Below are 19,246 nucleotides of genomic sequence, written 5' to 3'. Positions count from 1 at the left end.
CACATTTTACCATCAAAAATTCATTTTCGTGAAAATCAAAGATAGGGGGTTTTGAATGTAGGCCCTCGATATTTTTCATATTTATTCAAAAAACATATTTTTCATATTTATTCAAAAAACATATTTTTCATATTTATTCAAAAAACATATTTTTCATATTTATTCAAAAAAACATATTTTTTTCATTATCAAAAAGTACCTTTTTAGGCCCAATTGGCAATATTATATAAAAAGAAAAAACAAACCGTTAACATAAGCAAATAATTATTTAAATATATTTAATTGTTATGATAAATATATTTCAAGTATAGATAGCGGGTAAAGAATTGAAAACACATTTGTCCGCTTTCTCCTAGTTTATGATATATATATATATATATATATTTATATAGTTACGGCGCTCCAGAATTTCAGCTTCTGCATACATAATTGTACTTTCAATATACATATTTATTATCAAAAATGCTTAATTTAGTGATGTTCAACATAGGCCGTCTATATAGACAAGCTGATAGTAACAGTAAAAGCAATTCTGTTACTGGGAACAAAAAAGGGTTTATTAAACAGTAAAATAATTATTCAAATTTAAGCTTTGAAATCCTTTCAGTGTTTCAAAAGCCTGCAAAGTTAAGATAAATCTGCACGTATGGCAACACTAAGAAGACGGAAGAAAATTGACAAAAAGAATTACATAGGAAAGAGGCATTTTTTTGCATTTTAATTTTATTACAACAAACTAAATCATTTCAAGAGTTAATTGCAAATAAAAAATGTCCAAAAAAGGAGCACACTTCAATTACTACTAAATCCTAATAATTGTCCATAGAAAATACGCAGAAAGTTGCAAAACCTTAAGATATTATATCCGTGTTATTGTTGTTGGTGTATGACAGTATATTGTGTGTTGGTCGAATCCAATATTTTTTGATTGTCTAAAAAAAAGAAACAAAAAGCAGTGAAGTAAAGAACATTGAATAAAAGTTATAAATACAACTATAAATTAATACTAATTGAAATAAAACAAATTGAGTTATTAGCCTCAATATGACCACAGTAAATATAAATACTCGTAAAAGCCCTAATATTTTTAAAAAGCAGGGATCAGACCAGTGGGTTAAATTAAATGTAGGTGGTCAATACTTCCTCACAACAAAAACAACACTTTCCCGTGATCCAAATTCATTTTTATCACGTTTAATACAGGAGGATTGTGATTTAATATCAGATCGGGTAAGTTCTTTTGTTTATATCCATCATTTTACCCTTCCCATTAACCATGGGCTGCTTGCATCAACAAAAGTGTTATCTTTTGCAAAGATATGTACATACATGTATGGCATGCATGCATTACCATGGCCTAATGGAATTAAAACAACATTAATTATGATAACTGTAATTATATACACATAAACATGTTACTGTAAATATGTATGTAAGTATGCTGCTAATGTACATACATATTTACATGCATAGAAAAATAATTACATACACACGTACATAAAAATATACAAACATACATATATCCCGGCAGTTCTTGGTGACTGTCCCGAATTAGTGATTTTACCTTTCACTTAGGGTGACAACTAGTATACAATTTCTTGTAAAACCGCTATTTCTGATACTATTGCATTCAATTTATGTGATGAAATGTTTTGGAATTACTAAAAAACTTAAAGCAGAAAAAAACGCGAGTTCCGGCCTTCTACATGAGACCAACGATATGTAACTAGTTGTTACTAGTTGTGGTTACGTGACTAGTTATTTTAACACGTGTGTGTCCTAAGCAGGGGTCAACCCTTTTTGATTACAATGATACAGTCTGATAAATGGTCCAAAGTAGTCAACGCAATGGATTCAATTATCTAAATGGTTACATAACTAGTTATTTTAACATGTAAGGGTGCTAATTGACCTCAAAAGTCTCTCATAGAAAGTCCAATAACAGATTGCTTATAAACAAACCTTCCACCGACAACTCTCCAATAGATTATTTCTGGTGGGTAAAGTAACTACTTTCGTTTAAAGTGAGGTTACAGCTCGATCAGATCGACTTCACGCTAGGTTAGTTACATGGGATGTCTGTATACTTAAGCAAAAATAAAATAAACTGTATGAGAATTATTTCAACACAATTTGTATAAAACCAGGGAGCTAATTACCGCCCCGAATACGATGGAATACTTATTCGAACGTGGGAGTTTTTTTTTTTTTTTATTTTTGGATTCTCTTATTCGATATCGAATAAAATGTATAGAAAATAATAATTGTGCTCGATAACGAACTTCTCTCTTCAATAGTGTCAAATGATCCAAAAAATATGAATTGGTTTAAGCCAAGTGAAAAACATTAGTAAGAATTACTGTCTATAAGGGATACATTGACTACTTGCTCACTGCTGGGATCCTACAGTATCAATTATAATGATTATTATGGTGATGATGATGATAACATTGTTTAATGGTTAATTTACTGTCAGTAAACTGCCAATTGCAATCTAATCAATTGTCATTGTTTCCTTCCCTATGTTTATGCAAAGAGAAAAGTGGTTATTCATTCGTTTATGTCGGATAAATGAATCATGTCAAGTGTATACAGTTTTGTTTGTATGTAGTTTTGTTTTTTTTTATTATGTACTTCCTTGTTTATTTTTTTTTTATATGCCATATTCTATTATCATAATCTTAATTACCCACATTTTACCGAAAAAAAGATTTGTTCTTATTAGATGTATATTTATTTAATTTCTTTTGTTTTGTTTAGTTAATATTTAAGCCAACCCAACCACCTTACATTTTTTGTTTGCGTATCATTTATAATTCAGATAAATACCTACAAAATATTTTTTAGTACTGATTCCCACTATACAACGTTTTAGCAATGTATGATTGTTTATATATGAATACTGGTATTCAAAAAGAATCTCAATATAATTAATGTGCATTTGAAAATGTTTACATTTTTATATCTCTTTACTGTACTCTATTCCAAGAGTGACTCTAGAAAATTGTGAATAAGAGAGCTTAAAGTTAAACACTTTGCCGCCAAAGGGCTTATTTTTTGTTAAGTGTTACATTTGATCCCTTATAAAAACGATGGTTTAATAAACCGTATTAATTTAAGTGCAAATAAAAGTAGTTTAAAAATTGTAATAACTCTTTATTTAAATTAACGCAACAATTTAATTAGTCACTCTCTTTTAATACACATCACACTTATATAATACACTTTAAAAACACACTGATAATACAGTTGAATGCACTAACTCTCTGCAACTCGCTTTTACTATTTATGTACGCAGTATCATCTTCTAGTAGTTTCATGAATTATCTAACGGAGAAAACTTGAATGTTCTATTTCCACAATGATAACCTAGAGCTTTGAGCAGCTTTAGGGCCATTATTACAACATGCCTTTATAGAAATGTTTATAAACATCAATTGATTTAAATTTTATGAATTGAAATCAATGAAATCAAATCTTACAAAAGCAACGATAATAAATATTTAAAAAAAATAAGTATGTATGTATAAAAATTGAATATTATTGAATATGCGATTAATTTAAAATTCCGCTAAATTTAGATAAATTCCGATTTCATCCTTTAGGACCCAGATGTTGGTAATAGTCTGGTTACGTTATACATGACATATTCTACATACATAATTACCGTGCATAAAATTTCTCTAACTTGGCTTATCTGTAGTAAAAGCATTAAAAATAACATGTTTAGTTAGGTTTTTTAATATTGATTTAATTTTGTTTTTGTATACCATTTCTTCTTTAGAAACATATTACATATGTACATATGTATACTCGTACATTAAATATACTGTATATATCAGCACCTGACCTGTATAAATGACTGAATACTGACTGTACAAAAATTAGAACAACATTTATTCCGTTTTTTTTTGCTCTTATTTCAACTAAGATGAATGAATGAATATGTTTATTGGTGAGGGCAAGAGATACAGTAAATGAAACACACTACTGCTACAAGAAGAAGGTGTGCTATTTCTTTGAGGTGAAGGTTGCAATGTAATGTTGCCATTCAGTTTGTAATTATTATATTGCAAAAGAAATGTTCACCTAGAAATGCACTTGTTTACAATTAATTAACATTTTGTTTTGTCAAACGTACCTACATATACAATAGATATATGTATGGGCAAAAAACATTTTTATTTTAAAATCTATGAAATCGTCCTTTTGTACTGTACATTACTTATTTCTTAAATGTTTATAATTTTGACAAAATTGCAAATAATTTTGTGTCAATGACACTACTATCAACAAAACTGAAATATTTCAGAATCCATCTTTATTAGAAAAACAAGTAAAAGAGCCATATTCGTCTGTGGCGTATCTTATATACCAAAGTATACTTTAAAATAAATCAAAATTTAAAAAAAAAAAATTCGTTTTAATTTTTTTTTCAAAATTTTTGGAAACAAAAATTTTATCAAAAAATTTTTTTTTTAATTTATTATCTTAAAAAATAGTATGGCAAAAATAATGGTTGTGGCGAAAAAAAAGTCTGGCGAAAAAATAAAAAAATTGTTTGCACTATTTTTTATCAGCTTTAGTGATAATGCTTATTTCTTAACTAGCACTAAAAAAAATAGTGATAGTGATAATTTTTTAAATATCACTAAACGAAGATTCAGTTCAAAAATCTGCACTACAATTAATTAGTGCAAAATTTTAACCTGCAATCAAAAAAAGGCTGCATTAAACATACTATCACTAAATTTTCAAAAATGAGTAGTCATGAAATTGTTGAATCCAAATTCGAAAAATAAAAATTTTAAATATTTTTTGTTATTTTTAACGAAATATTAGTCTTAAGTTTTAAATTAGTGTACAGGAATAAACTTAAACCATTTTGAACTTTTTTGAGCATTTTTTTTAAATCAACTAATTTAATTTTGAGTGAAAAAATTTTTAACTCACTATCACTAATGTTTAGTGAGGCTGCTAATTTTCAACTCAGCACTAAATATGAACAAAATGATTGCACTAATTTTGCACTATCACTAAGTATTAGTGCAAACTGCAAAATTAGTGCACTACCCCCATCTATGCTTACTATTATAGGTCTTTAAAATGTATTAATGATTTAGTAATCCAGAAAATAGGTAAAAAATCGATGTTGTCCTGGTTTTTTCAAAGAAAACGTTAAAATACAAATCGTAAAAAGAAATTTCAACAGAATTGCCAATACGTATGCTTGATTTTTTATATAGTTTTTTTGTTTTCTTCTTTATTTTATGTATATTCAAGGATGAAACTGGTGCCTACTTAATAGACAGAGATCCAAAATATTTTGCACCAGTTTTAAACTATTTGCGTCATGGCAAATTAGTACTAGATGGTGTATCAGAGGAGGGAGTTCTTGAAGAGGCTGAATTTTATAATGTCACACAACTGATAACATTGGTCAAAGAATGCATTACCCATAGAGATCAAGTAAGTTTATTTAGCAGTGGTTTATTTTTTTTTATATATTTTATAATATAAATGTCGAACCAATTGTAAATTTTGGGAGAAATCCGAAATCAGTCACTACTATTTACTTTTTTATTTTTAATTAGATTTTAAATAAGAATTTTGGAAATTCTGAAATTGTACAAAAGTATTTTTGAAACTAAATATTTTTATTTTTTTATTTTTACTTCCACTTTTTGTCTTGTTTTTCACAGAGTCCTCAAAATGACAAAAAGCGCGTCTATCGTGTTCTGCAATGCCGTGAGCAAGAATTGACACAGGTATGTAGAATAAAATGAATTGATTATAATTTTGTTAACCTAAATTTTAATATTGGCATTTAACACAGATGATCTCAACACTCTCTGATGGTTGGAGATTTGAACAACTCATCAGTGTTGGCACACAATATCATTCTAATTATGGAGCATTTGATAACAATGAATTCCTTTGTGTTGTTTCAAAGGAATGTGGTGCCACAACAGGTCGTGAGCCTGAATTAAATGATAGAGCTAAAGTACTGCAACAAAAAGGCTCTCGCATGTAAGAACTTTTTTTTCGATACATACACATAATAATATTTTATCTATTTTTGCATTTTATTTTAAAACTCAATCGAGATTATTTCATTTTTTTAATATACTACATTTTATATTTTCATATTTCCTTTTCAATAAAATTTTCATTGTATATTTTCATAAATTTTTTTTTATTTATATCCATTAACTAAACTCGGTTTAGTTAAAAAAAAAACAAAAAAAATATCTACTAAGTAGATTTATATAATATACATACATACATACAGTTATGTGAAAAATAATAAGGACTTACAGACTAATAAAAAAATATTAAATTTTTTTATTCTAAAAAATTATAAGTATAAATTTATATGTAGATAAAAAAAGGCTTTATTCATAATCAAATTTTAAATTTATGACAGGTTAATAAAACAAAATTTTATATGGAAATTTAGTTTTATAAACATTTTATGTAATTCAGAATTTATTATTAAATTAGAAAAAATATTAAATCAAAAATTTTAACAAAAAATTTTTAAAATTAGTTTTTGATACATAAATTCTAAGGAGTATTTATTATTTGAAACATTAAAGTAATTTAATGATCTTATTAATGGACTATTTGGACCATAATTTCTGTGATTTAAACTGATATAAAACAAATTTATATGCCGGATTAATAATCTGTCTGGTACATTGTACATATAGAACATTGGTACATTGTATACCATAAACATTTAATGCGAAAATAAGGAAAATCTGAGATTTGTCGCTAACTAAGAGAATTTAGTAAATTATTGTAAATTACAACAACAAATGTCGCTACAAATTATTTTTAATTTTATTAACGTTATGAGTAATGTCATAACTATTGATAAATAATGACAGTTTGTTAAACTCAAGTAATATTTTAAATAAACAAACACAATTTTATACAATGACAAATAATAAAGAAACATTCTTGAAAGAAAAATAATTGTTTTAGACGGTTCAGGGCATAGATGACAACAAGATAGGTAAATGAGAGGCAAAAACTTAAGTCTGTTGTTAAAACTCTAATCACTTATGTGTGAAAAGAGAGTAATTTTTATACCCCTCATGAGTGACAAGTGACAAGTTTGTAATTTCTACATTTTTCATTTGCGACCCAACAAAGTATATATATTCTGGATCGTTATAGACAGTGGAGTCGATATATCCATGTATGTTGAAATCAACTTTCCGCTATAGTTATTATTTAAAATCGAGAAAATCGCCCCACAAACCAGGACAACCTCGATTTTTGGCCTATTTTTTTATCTATATCTGGATTACTAAGTAATTATTTAAATTCAAGTAATATAAAAAAGCTTCAATAGGCCAATAAAAATAATTAATATAGACTATATGCATATCTAATATTTGATATCTCAAAGTCCTTTGCAACGACGTATATAAGACCATAGTAAGTTGAACCTACAAGGGTCAAAATCGAGAAAACTATTTTATAAAGCAAATTTTTTTTGACCAAATTTTTTTTTTAAATTAAAAAAAAAATAGTTTTTCATAAATTTTGAAAAAAAAGAATTTTGGTTAATTTTTTTTACCTAAAAATATTTGACATAATTTGGTGAAGGGTTACTTGTTACTTGTTTTCATTGACATTGACATTGCTCACTCCTTCCTTTCTATGTATTTTCAGTGCATAGAGACGAGACGTAATTGTCAAAAACCTAAGTCAGTTGTCAAAAATGTACCGTAATCCAATAACAAAATACACACAAAAACCTTTACAATTTTGCATTTGCAATGATGCAAATGCAAAATACATTGGCGGTATTCACTGTTAAGTGAATACCGTATAGACATATGATTTGTGTTATTTATTTATATATTTTATTTATTTATTTCAAACAGTAATATAAAAAGCCTCTTAAGGCCAATAAACTTATATTACAAAGATATACTCTTGAATAATAAATAACAATTCAAAGAATAATATTTTTGTTTGACAAAACGGAGTGTCCCGTCTCTATGTATAACTCTCTTTGGTTCAGGGAATAATGAAAACTGACTATGTTGAAATGCCGTTGAAAATATGTCAATCACATGGGTATTCAACAGGATGATGATTCTGAATTGTGATAATAAATGAAATAAAACACACACAGCAATGTATCAGGCTTCGTGGAATGCAATACCGGCTTGAGTGACTCAATGTCCAGACGATAGATGTCGTGCAGTATTAGGCACCAAAGTGTCATTAACTAAATATTAGACAATCTATTAATATTTAAAATAACAAGAATTCATAAAAATTTCCTTTAATTTTATTATTTTCTTATTCTTATCTTTAGGATAATATGAAGTGACCTTATTATTTTCACATGTCAAAACTGCCTCAATACACATATAATAATAAAATAAAGAAAGATTTTAATAAGTGTTTTTTTTTTTAAAAAATATATATTTAACAAGAAAGGATTTTTACATTTAGTCACAATGTGATCTTTGCATATAACTGTCCTTATTATTTTTCACATAACATTTTGTATTTCGTTATACAATGCATGCTTTATAGATCACATCAAATATTAGGCATGTTCGTTTGTTTGCCAATTTTTACTATCTGCTTAAACATTGGAAATTTTCAATTCAAAAAGTGAACAACATATTGAAAAATAATAAAACTAGCAGACAAACGAACAGACTGATTATGTAAAATATAAAATTGAATACATAACACATCTGTTTATTACTTGAAACATACATAAACGATTTGAATATATACATTTTTTTCTTTCTTTCTATTTTCTTTTTTTTAATTGCAGTCTTGGAATTTAAACAAAGTTTAACAAAATCAAAGTTTTTAAAATCCTAATATGAGAATGAAACTAAAAAGAAAAAAAAAAACGCAAACCTACACATTTCTCTGTGTTGTAATATCATTCAAGTTCATAATACCATCCTCTCTTTAGTTTCTTCTTTAACTAAAGAAGGGCTACACATGCAATTATTTACTCAAAGAAGCGTAACCAATTTTTTGCAACAAATCTGTTTAATGTTGTTTACTCTTACAAGTGTTTTGTAAGATCAAACAGCATTAAATAAAATAAAACTAAATATTTGTTTTGAATTGTCTTAAGTAAAAGGAGTTTTTGAAATAAATGAAAGTATTAAACTATATTTTATTTAGTGGTTACGTCTTTTTCGTCAAATATTTGCTATGTGTGACCCTATCTTAAGAAATACATACACATACAACCAATTAAGACATTTAGTTAAAAATGGTAATGAAAATACCCAATTTTACCATTTTAACAATAAAACACAAATATATTATTAAACACATACACAAAACACACTTTGCGCATTTGCAAATTAAAAAGAATTTCTTTCAGTCATTTATGTGTAACCATTTTAATATCACCTATCTAATTTCTCATTTTATGTATTTTATTAGAGTTATTATTTTTCTTAAATTTTATAAAATGCTTTCATTTATTTTACACCATTTTTATATTCCATCCTATTAAGAGTGGAATCCCAGATTTTAAAGATTTAACTATAGAGAAAATACGTATATATTTTTATGATGAAATATACTGCCATGACTATTTTGAAGTATGTATTAGTTATCATCATATAGGTAGTTTTTACAATTTCAGAACGTTTTAACCATAGAGAATTATACATAGAGACGATACACTCCGATTTGTCAAACAAAAATACAAATAATATTTCTGATACAACAACAAAATACATTGACTAGCATGTATTTTGTTGTTGCAAGAGATAGGTTTTTGACAACAGACTTAGGTTTTTGACAATTCCGTCTCGTCTCTATGTTACCCTATGGTTTTAACCATAAAAAAGAGAAATATAATTGTTAATGGTTCTCTTTTGTATTACAAGTAAAATGTTAATTATAATGTGTAGTTACTTTAAGCTGCCCACACACGGGTGATTTGTGAGTGAGATTTGTTCGTGTTCGACTTGTTAATGGGGCTGTACGCGCACAAAATCACAAGTAATTGAAAATTTTCTATCACAAATCAGGCGAACAAATCATTCCGTGTGTGGCCAGCTTTACAGAGGTTCTTGCTTAAATTCTACATAGATAGTTTGCCAATCGGTGTTAAATATCTCTAATGTAGAACTTCCTTTGGATAGGTAAAATTGTATCCTTTATTATATAAAACCAATTAAGGCAATATTTAGAACCAATCGTATAATTGGGACCCGATAATTCAAACGCCTTGAAAATATTATTAAAATATTTAATCGTTTTTTATAACTTATCCCCCGATTGTAATTTCAAAATTTTTCACATAAAGAATATTCTGGATCTTTATAGCGGAGTCGTTATAGCTACATATGTTCATCTGTCGAAAATGATTGATACATCAATATACATATCCGCTATAGTAACGTTGCGGTTGATATTTAAATTCTGGAAAATCGGCTGAATTTTTTTCACCAACAATTTTTTTTTGACCCAGCAAACATTTTTTTCTAATTAAAATTAATTTTAAAGTATACTTTGGTGAGGAGTTCTCGTGTTAACTTTCGATTTCTGGATTTTTATTATCCGCTGGCCTCTAGATTTTGCCTTAATTCTTTTTAGATAATAAAGTATAAATTTAGTACCATTCAAGACAAAAGGGCAATTCTGATGTACATATAATTCGATATCGAGTAATACTGATCTTAAATTTCTTATTCGAGGTTATGGCTATCGATATCGAGCAAAAACTTTAGTAAATTTTAGTATAATTTCGATATTGAAATCATTTTTCAATATGATAGCTCATTCAATAAAGTAATTCGATGTGGTAATTCTGCAACTGATTTACAAAGTTTTAGTTGAAAGTGTCATGTCCTTCATCTCTAACTCAACAAAACTCTCGTGTGTTGTTTTTCACACATTAGCAAAATTGTTGTTTTGTATTTACCATCAATAACATATTCATCCTTATATTTTTTTATCTGTTTGTCATCAAATTAGTTTACCTTCAATACATTTTGTAAAAAAGTAAGAGTACCGTTACGTAATAAAACTTTTTGACAGAAAAAGCTAATTTTTCGACAAAAAATTGTGTTCCTAAATAGAAATTACATATGTGTGCAAAACCACACAAGAGGGTTACTTTTTGAATATTTGTTTCTGTTTTAAATTGATGCTGCGCAAAATGTCAACAAATTTCATTAACAATTTATTTAAATGAGGGATAGGCACAAGAACAACCCAGCAAATCTATTAAGTATTTTTCAAATTTAAAATAAAAAATATAATTGAAGTACATCATTATTAACATAGAATTTTTAGAAATTCTTAAAATACATTTGAATGCTTCAAAGATAAAATGGTGTAAAAAAAGTCTTTAACTTCATACAAATAACTATTTTCTGAACGTCATAACTTTTAGGGATTTTATTAAATTGCCGCTTTTGGTATTAACTTATATTTAATTAATAATTATTAAATAATTTATTATATGTTTCTATTAAATTTGTTTTTCCCCCTTTCTGGTATACACTAAAAGCCAATTGTGTATAAAAATGTCTCAGTTTAGAAGCAAATAGTTTTTACACACATCATAACTTTGTTAAAAAAATGTAATAAAGAATTTTTTTGCATCATCAACAAATCGGAAAACCTAAGAACTTTTTTTTAAACACGATTGTGAATTGTGATGCAAAAATTTAATGTTGCTAAATGTTTGCATCTTTAATAAAATTTTTAATATATTTTTAATCCGTTAGATATTTCTGGTAAATTCAAAGCAAACATATGATTAACTCAAACAAAAAACTAGGCACAAACTAAACCTACATATACATTTTTAATTAATGACAAGTTTTATGAAAAAAAAAAATAATGTAAATTAGATTTACAATTAAAAAAAAAACAAAACATAAACTAAATTTACAATACCAATTGTTTTGATAACAACATAAAATGCATACATACGTATATGTATAATGTATAATCTAATCAATACTATAAATATGAATATATTTGTTATTATAGCAGTGAAATACAAAATAAAAAAATAAAACCTGTAACAAATCAAGTTATAAAACAAAACATTAAAACCGAAAAAATCTATATTTTTAATTAAAATTATAAATAAATATACTCATAAAATTAAAAGTTAATATTTTTTTGTTCAATTACATATTATTTTCTTAATTTTGTTTCTGGTTGACTGATTTCAAAATTTACGGTTCCATGTACAATATTTTGTGTTTTTATAAATAATGACAATTTTTAGTTATTGCAAAAGTAAAACAACCACTTTTACAACAAATAAATAAAACGTGTTCAATTTTTTAACTTAAATGCATTTTTTGCAAACTAAAAATTGTAATTGATTATAAAATTTAAAAAAAAATGAAATGTTTTTTTTTTAAACAGAATATACCAATAATAGCAATATTGGAATGAAATTCAGATATATTTCAATAAATATACATATACAAAACATTTCTAGACATTAATACACATTTCGTCGAAATGAATTCGGGAATTAAAACTAATTAATTTTTAAAATTTAAATGGCTACTTTATGAGAATTCTAAAGAATGTCTAAAAATTTTAAAAACTAACATAACACATAAATGTAATAGTATGTAATACATATTAAAAAATTATTAAGTGCTTGTAAAAAATTATTTAAATAACAAAATATATAAATGAATAATAAATATGTAAACAATTTTAAGTTTAAATAAAAATCAACCCTTTTCTAAAAAAAACACGTCTGAATATTGTTTTTTTTTTCAGCGAAATATTTTTTAAATAATTTAACGGTTTTATAATGACTTTTCTAAATAACGAACTACGTACATAAATATAACAATTGTTTGTAGTGCTCGGTGATGGTAACTTTAAATGTGTGCCAACTATAAAAAGATAGCTAAATTGTCTTCACTGGTAGTGCTGAACAATGTGAAAGCAAATGTCAAAGAATGCAATGCATCAAACTGTCAAATGTTTATGAGTTTGTTGTTTTAGCAACTACAACAAGTGCTATAACAACAGTCCGACTGACATTAGCATTCACCTTTAAAAAATACCATTGTTTTTATTCTATTGGCCAATTGCCACCATCTTTTAAAGTGTATTTATCAGAGACCGAAATATGGGTTCACTTTCATTTAAATGGCAAATTCGCATTCGCAGCCATTTAAAAATAATTTTTTGTGATATATCACTGAGTGATTTATTCGAGAACATTTTAGGTTTGGGGTTGAGAGAAACAGAAAAGAAACAAACACAAATAATCTAGGGCGTTACTCCCTAATTCGATTCGAAAGGAAATCTTTTCGAATTAATTTATAATAATAATATAATAATTTATATTAAAACATTTTTATATATTATTTTGTCATAATTAAAATCATTTTTATAATTTTAAATGTATTATTGTTGAGTAGAATATAAGCCATATTTGGCCCAATGGGCTTGGTTTTTTTGAATTTAAATAAATAAATAAAATAAATTACAATGTATTTAACACACAGTTTCGAACATTTCCATTTTCGGATTGAGTTACGCAGTAACCGCCCTGGATGAGTGATTTATAATTTATTTTTTTCGTAAAGGTCAGCTTGTGACTTTCATTTGCGAACATGAAAAATAAATCGCAAAAATGCATTTGATGCAAATCAACGCTTAAATATATAAAACTTATCAAAAGATTAATAACAAAAAAAATTCTCATTTCTGTTACTCAGACTTCATTACTTCATACTTATCATATAATTTCCATAATTTGTTAAAAATTACTAATATGTTATTGTATGTAAATAAAAGAGAAAGTAACAGTTATTAAGAACAAGAACAAATTAATTGTTTATCTCTCACCAAACCATTTAAATAAAAATTTATCACAAAAATATGAATCACAATTTGGGTTTTTTGGTATATGTACGAGTTATTTTCGATCTCTAAATTTAAATGCTTTTTTAAACTGGAACTCATTGAGCGGTTACTGCGTATCTCAAGCCGAAAACGAATATGTTCGAACTTGTCTACTTTAAAATGTCTTTAACCCTGCATGCACATTGTTAGTTGTTTCGACTCATGAATGAAATAAACAAGATTGCGCCTTCGCTCTTTTAAAAAAATTCTCTTAAGCTCAGTAACGTCAACATTGACTTAAACTGATTGTATTATATGAAAATTGTATGTGATTTATACTGGAAAAGTCAATAATTATATTTAAAAGTTATTTATGTTTAATAAAATAAAATATATTTTAGATTTTATGTTATTAGACATATTTTACTTTATTAATTTTCAATATTTTTGCTATATTTTAGTTCACGATTTTGATTTTTTATTATTATCTTATATATAAATAGGCCACACGGTTTTTTGTGGTACACTTTTAAGGATGTTATTGTCCACCAATATTGATGAAACATATATGGTTTTAAAAGTTATTTTCTCTAGATTTGCAGAACATAATTTTGTTTTAAATTCTTTCCATAAAAGTGGTAAAAATAACTAGGACCGGGCGGTGTATCGTTCTCATTTTTACTTTGAGAGATCTAATTTAGTTGTGAGGCTGCTGTCGATCAATACCAACTTGTTGAGTAACTCATTTAAGTGGTATGAATATGTTTGTAAAAACAGCGTAGTCGTAACGACTAACATTGGTATTATTGCAATTTTTGTTTAATTTACTAACTTGCATTCAATTTCTGTTTCAAATTTCAATCAAAAACAGCTGATTACATTTGTTTGCACAATTTGTACTAAAATTGTTTTCAACTTTTCAATTTTTTTTTAAATTTTGAAAAACAGTATATCAAGGGCTTAATATAAAAAGGCCCTAACTCGTGTTTTTTTTTTGTAAGTCCAGATTTCCGTTTATTTCGATAAATGGTACGATCATATATCATAATTAGCCAAAAAAATAACCCGAAAATTATACATTAAAAATAAGTAAATAATAATACAATGTTCCCTAAACGGCTCCCCTGCCATAACCGAACTAATATAATCATCGATACAAAAGCAATTAACACGTTGACGTAAATGACGTCTATAGACGTCGTGTCCGAGTGCAAATAAATGCAAACGACGTCTATAACCGTCATAAATATTTAAAGTTATAAAACAATATTTTAATTATAAATCTGTGCGATTTACCTTTCTACCAATTCCTTCAATACTATTTTAAAAGGAAAATATTACAGTTATATTATTTCATTTATTTTTAGATTTATGATTTTGTTGCTATAAGAGTACTTGTAGATTTTAATGACGTGCATAGACGTCAATAATTTATTTATTATTTTTGGTACAAAAAAGTAATTTTTCACATTTTAGACTTATGTGTTTGGAATTCGTATTACTTGTATAAAAAATTTCATAAAAATGTAAAGTTCCTTGAGTTTAGGGAATCTCTTATAAAATCCCTTATAAGATTACCAAAACATATTTTAGATGGTTACCAGCTAGCAACTGATGTGTCATATGGCAGACCACAAAGGACATCCAACACATCTTTTTTGAAATTATCTGAACAACATTACATTGAGAAGATTCTGACACTATAAAAGGACTAACACATTTTGCCGTTGCAGGAACTGCACAAAAAACAAATTCCGAAAAGAGACAAAATACAGGTGTAAAAGATGTCCTGAAAAACCAGCTTTATGTCCCGAAAGCTTTGAGCCGTATTACTTACTTTATTGTTAGTAAAAAGATATCTGTATAAAATATACATAAATACAATCATAATCATATTAAACTTGTTAGTTTATCAAATTTAAATATGAATAGAAAGATATAGAACTTAACTTTTTATTTTTTATGTAAAGATGAAATAACTTTAATTAAAATTAATAAAAATCATGAATTTTTTCAGTTATTTCAAAAAAATATTTTTGGATACCAGGACGTCTAAAGCCGTCATTTGTATATCAGAGAAATGGTTATTATGAAAAACAAATGACGGCTATAGACGTCTATCTTTTTTTATAAAAAAAATTTAGAAAATGCAAAATTTTAACATAAAATTATGAAATTTTCATCTAACACCTTTAAAATTAAATAATTAACCAAAAAAAAGTTAAGTGTGTTTTTGGGTGGATTCGTCAATTTTGAGGTGAGCGTCAACGTGTTAAAAATAAATAACCAGTCCAAATTAGTGGTTCATGGTAAGAATTGAAACAATAATAACCAAAAACAGCAAATTGCTTAATAAAAGCATAATAGTAAACTAAAACAAATATGCATGTTACAAAGTTATGAACTATATAAATGTAAAAAATTAAGTAATTTAAGCTTAAAAACATTGTATGAATGAGAAAAGATTCTCAATTCATTTGGTAGATTATTCCATTAAGCCAGCTTAAACCTTACATGAAATGGAAAATATAAATTAGTGGAAAAAATTCTACGTAGGGTCATCAAGATTCTACCAAGAATAAGATCAATATGGCAATCAAAATTTAATTTATAGTCAAGTAAAATACCAAGACATTTAAATTGGTTAACAAACTCCACTCGTACACCATTAAGAACAATATTAAAATCAACAAAGAATCGATCTGAAGGCCCAACTGACATTGCTTTAGTTTTTGCATAATTAATAGTTAAACTGTTTTCATTAGTCCAATCAGATATACACCTAAGACTGAAATTAATATTATTCTCCAGAACATCTTTGAAGTCACGATCACATTTTAAAAGTAAAATCACATCTGCATATAAAAATTACTTACACATAGAAGAATTTACTTTAGATGGTATATCATTTATATACAATATAAACAGGATCGGGCCAAGAACTGATCCCTGAGGAACACCAGAACTTAAAGAAAGTAAGTTTGAGCTAACACCCTTTCTAGAAACAAACTGCCTTCTATCTTCAAGATATAACAATATTAGTCTACAACTCGATTTAGAGAATGCAAATTGTTCACTGAGCTTATTAATCATTAAACAATGATCGAGACAATCAAAAGCGTTAGAAATATCCAAGGATATAAGAACATTAAGTTTATCATCAGTCACACTAGATCTAATAGATTCAGTAAGACTAAAAAGTAACGACGAAGTATTAAAACCCCTACGAAAAGCGTATTGAGACTCATAAATGTTCATACTAGTGAATTCAAGAACCTGATCTCTGAGCAGGTGTTCCATTACTTTAGAAAGAGCAGGCAAAATCGAGATTGGTCGAAGGTCTTCAGGTCCATTTACAGTTTTAGATTTAGGTATTGGCACCACACGAGCTACCTTCCATAAAGATGGAAATTGAGACGTCATTAATATTGTATTAAATAAATGCAAAAGATATGTAGAAATATGCGGGAAAATAATCTGTACCTCGACTTCATTCACACAACTTTATCTTTAATGTCAAAAATAAGTATTTTCTTTCCAAAGTAAACAAACAAAACAGGCTTTGTCTACGTCACGCAAAGAGCCAAAAACGTACAGTTTTTAGGGCCGATTGGTACAATTTTTGCAATTGATTTGTCAACCCTGGCACGAGTGTGTGTGTGAGTGCAATAAGAATAAAATATACACTACAAATGTACTGCACTTTGTTTATCACCAAAACAATAACAAATAGTGAATTTTTTTATAAACAAATTTAACAAAATCAATAAATTTGTATGCATTATTGAGCAAAGAATTAAAGTAAAATTATAATGCAGAATTTTGATATGAATATGGATTTTTTATTTGCACTACTACCACCATCAAATTGTAAGTATCTAACCAGCTTGCTGCTGCTGCTAAATAAAGTGGGTATATTTTATTTAGTTAACTAATTAAACTTTGTACATTTTTCATCATTCTCCAGTTCAAATGACCGATGAACAATTAGTATTATGGCAACATAATGCTATTTTTGAGTGCGAATGTGATAATTTTATAAATCGACGCATTGAAGCTGATCGTCAGGAACGGGCCGAGTATTTGAGTAACTATGCTATAAATACTGCCATACAACAGCACGGTCTACAGAGAAGGCGTCGCCGGAGTGAGGGTAACGAGAATGATGGAAGTGTTTTTATTGTCCATCCACCAGCCAGACGACCACATTTAAGTCCTCTTTACTATGAGGTGTATGAAGATGCTGTCGCAGAAGCCATACGTGAAAGAGGTTTAGTATTAAGAGGCAGACCTTAAAAATGATAATTATATATTTTAAAAGAACAACATTTCAACTTAAACTGTGCAATATGCTATAGAATTGTGAAGAAGTTTTAAACAAATGAAATACCAGTGTGTGATGAATTTCTATAGTATAATATACACGTGGAATTAGAACATCTAAATGTGATGATTTATGTTCTTTTTTTTTATTTGTTTTCCCTTAAAACTAAGAGTTAAAGACGATTTTAGCGCGGTTTTTTGTTATAATTCAACGAAATTTTAATCTATGTTTTTATCTTGGTAATTTAAGTTGTGAAAATAAGTATATGTATAGTACATATTTACATAATATAGCTCTTTATACATACTTAGTAAGAAAGCATATAAAATATCTGTGTGAATTTTTAATAAAATAGACTTTTTTTCTAAACAAAAATATATATTTTATAAATGTATTATCGCTAAAAAAAAGGATTGAAAAGGATCAAAATCTTTATAGAAACATCTTAAAATAATTACATGTCAAGAAACTAGCTTAAAAATTTGAATGTACCTATATGGAAAAATCGGCAGAAGCGGTAAGTCAATGAATATTTGTTTTTAAAGTTATTTATACTAGATTTGAATTTTTGAAAAATTTAATGATTCAATACAATTTAATAAAATGATTGTATTAAGCTTTTTTAAATGGATTTGAATAAAAGCAAAAAATAAGAATTAAGTTGTATAAAGAATGAACTCACAAACAATTCTTTAATTCTTCTCTTGACCTTTCCAATAAAGAATTCATTATGAATTAATTCCCAGGTCCTCAATAAAATCTATTGAAATCTGAAAACCAGTAATAGGTATATTAGAATTAATTTTCTTTTGACCTTTCCAATAAAGAATTCATTACGAATAATTCCTAGGTCTTCAATAAAATCTGAAAACCAGTAATGTATTAAAAGATTGATTATGAAGTTTTTTTTAAATATACTTACCTTTATATTTCGAAATTTGTTAAAAACACATGTACCTACCACCACAAAAAAAATCACAAAAATTGGCACTTTTCTTCTTTCCTAGAAATGTTATTTTGATGAAATCTGAAAAAAAATAACACCAGAGATCGAAAATAACTCATCCA

At 26.8% G+C, this 19,246-nt stretch overlaps 2 protein-coding genes across 2 annotated transcripts; both read left to right on the top strand.

The window, feature by feature from the left end:
- The first annotated feature begins 659 nt into the window (after positions 1 to 659).
- Positions 660 to 12,146, top strand: inc (BTB/POZ domain-containing protein inc). The gene is made up of 5 exons (XM_065509710.1): positions 660 to 1,230; positions 5,284 to 5,469; positions 5,703 to 5,768; positions 5,837 to 6,030; positions 8,816 to 12,146. Exons 1-5 carry the CDS (start codon positions 1,045 to 1,047, stop codon positions 8,826 to 8,828), a joined length of 645 nt encoding a protein of 214 aa, XP_065365782.1. The 5' UTR covers positions 660 to 1,044; the 3' UTR covers positions 8,829 to 12,146.
- A 5,370-nt stretch (positions 12,147 to 17,516) lies between these two features.
- LOC135956800 (uncharacterized) lies at positions 17,517 to 18,553 on the top strand. Its single transcript, XM_065507388.1, has 2 exons — positions 17,517 to 17,724; positions 17,822 to 18,553. The coding sequence occupies exons 1-2, from the start codon at positions 17,667 to 17,669 to the stop codon at positions 18,148 to 18,150; spliced, it is 387 nt and encodes a 128-aa protein (XP_065363460.1). The 5' UTR covers positions 17,517 to 17,666; the 3' UTR covers positions 18,151 to 18,553.
- Positions 18,554 to 19,246: the final 693 nt, after the last annotated feature.

The sequence above is a fragment of the Calliphora vicina genome, chromosome 4, assembly GCF_958450345.1.
Source record: "Calliphora vicina chromosome 4, idCalVici1.1, whole genome shotgun sequence".
Lineage (NCBI taxonomy): Eukaryota > Metazoa > Arthropoda > Insecta > Diptera > Calliphoridae > Calliphora > Calliphora vicina.
The sequence above is the reverse complement of the archived record's forward strand: the minus strand, read 5'-3'. Positions and strand labels throughout refer to the sequence as shown.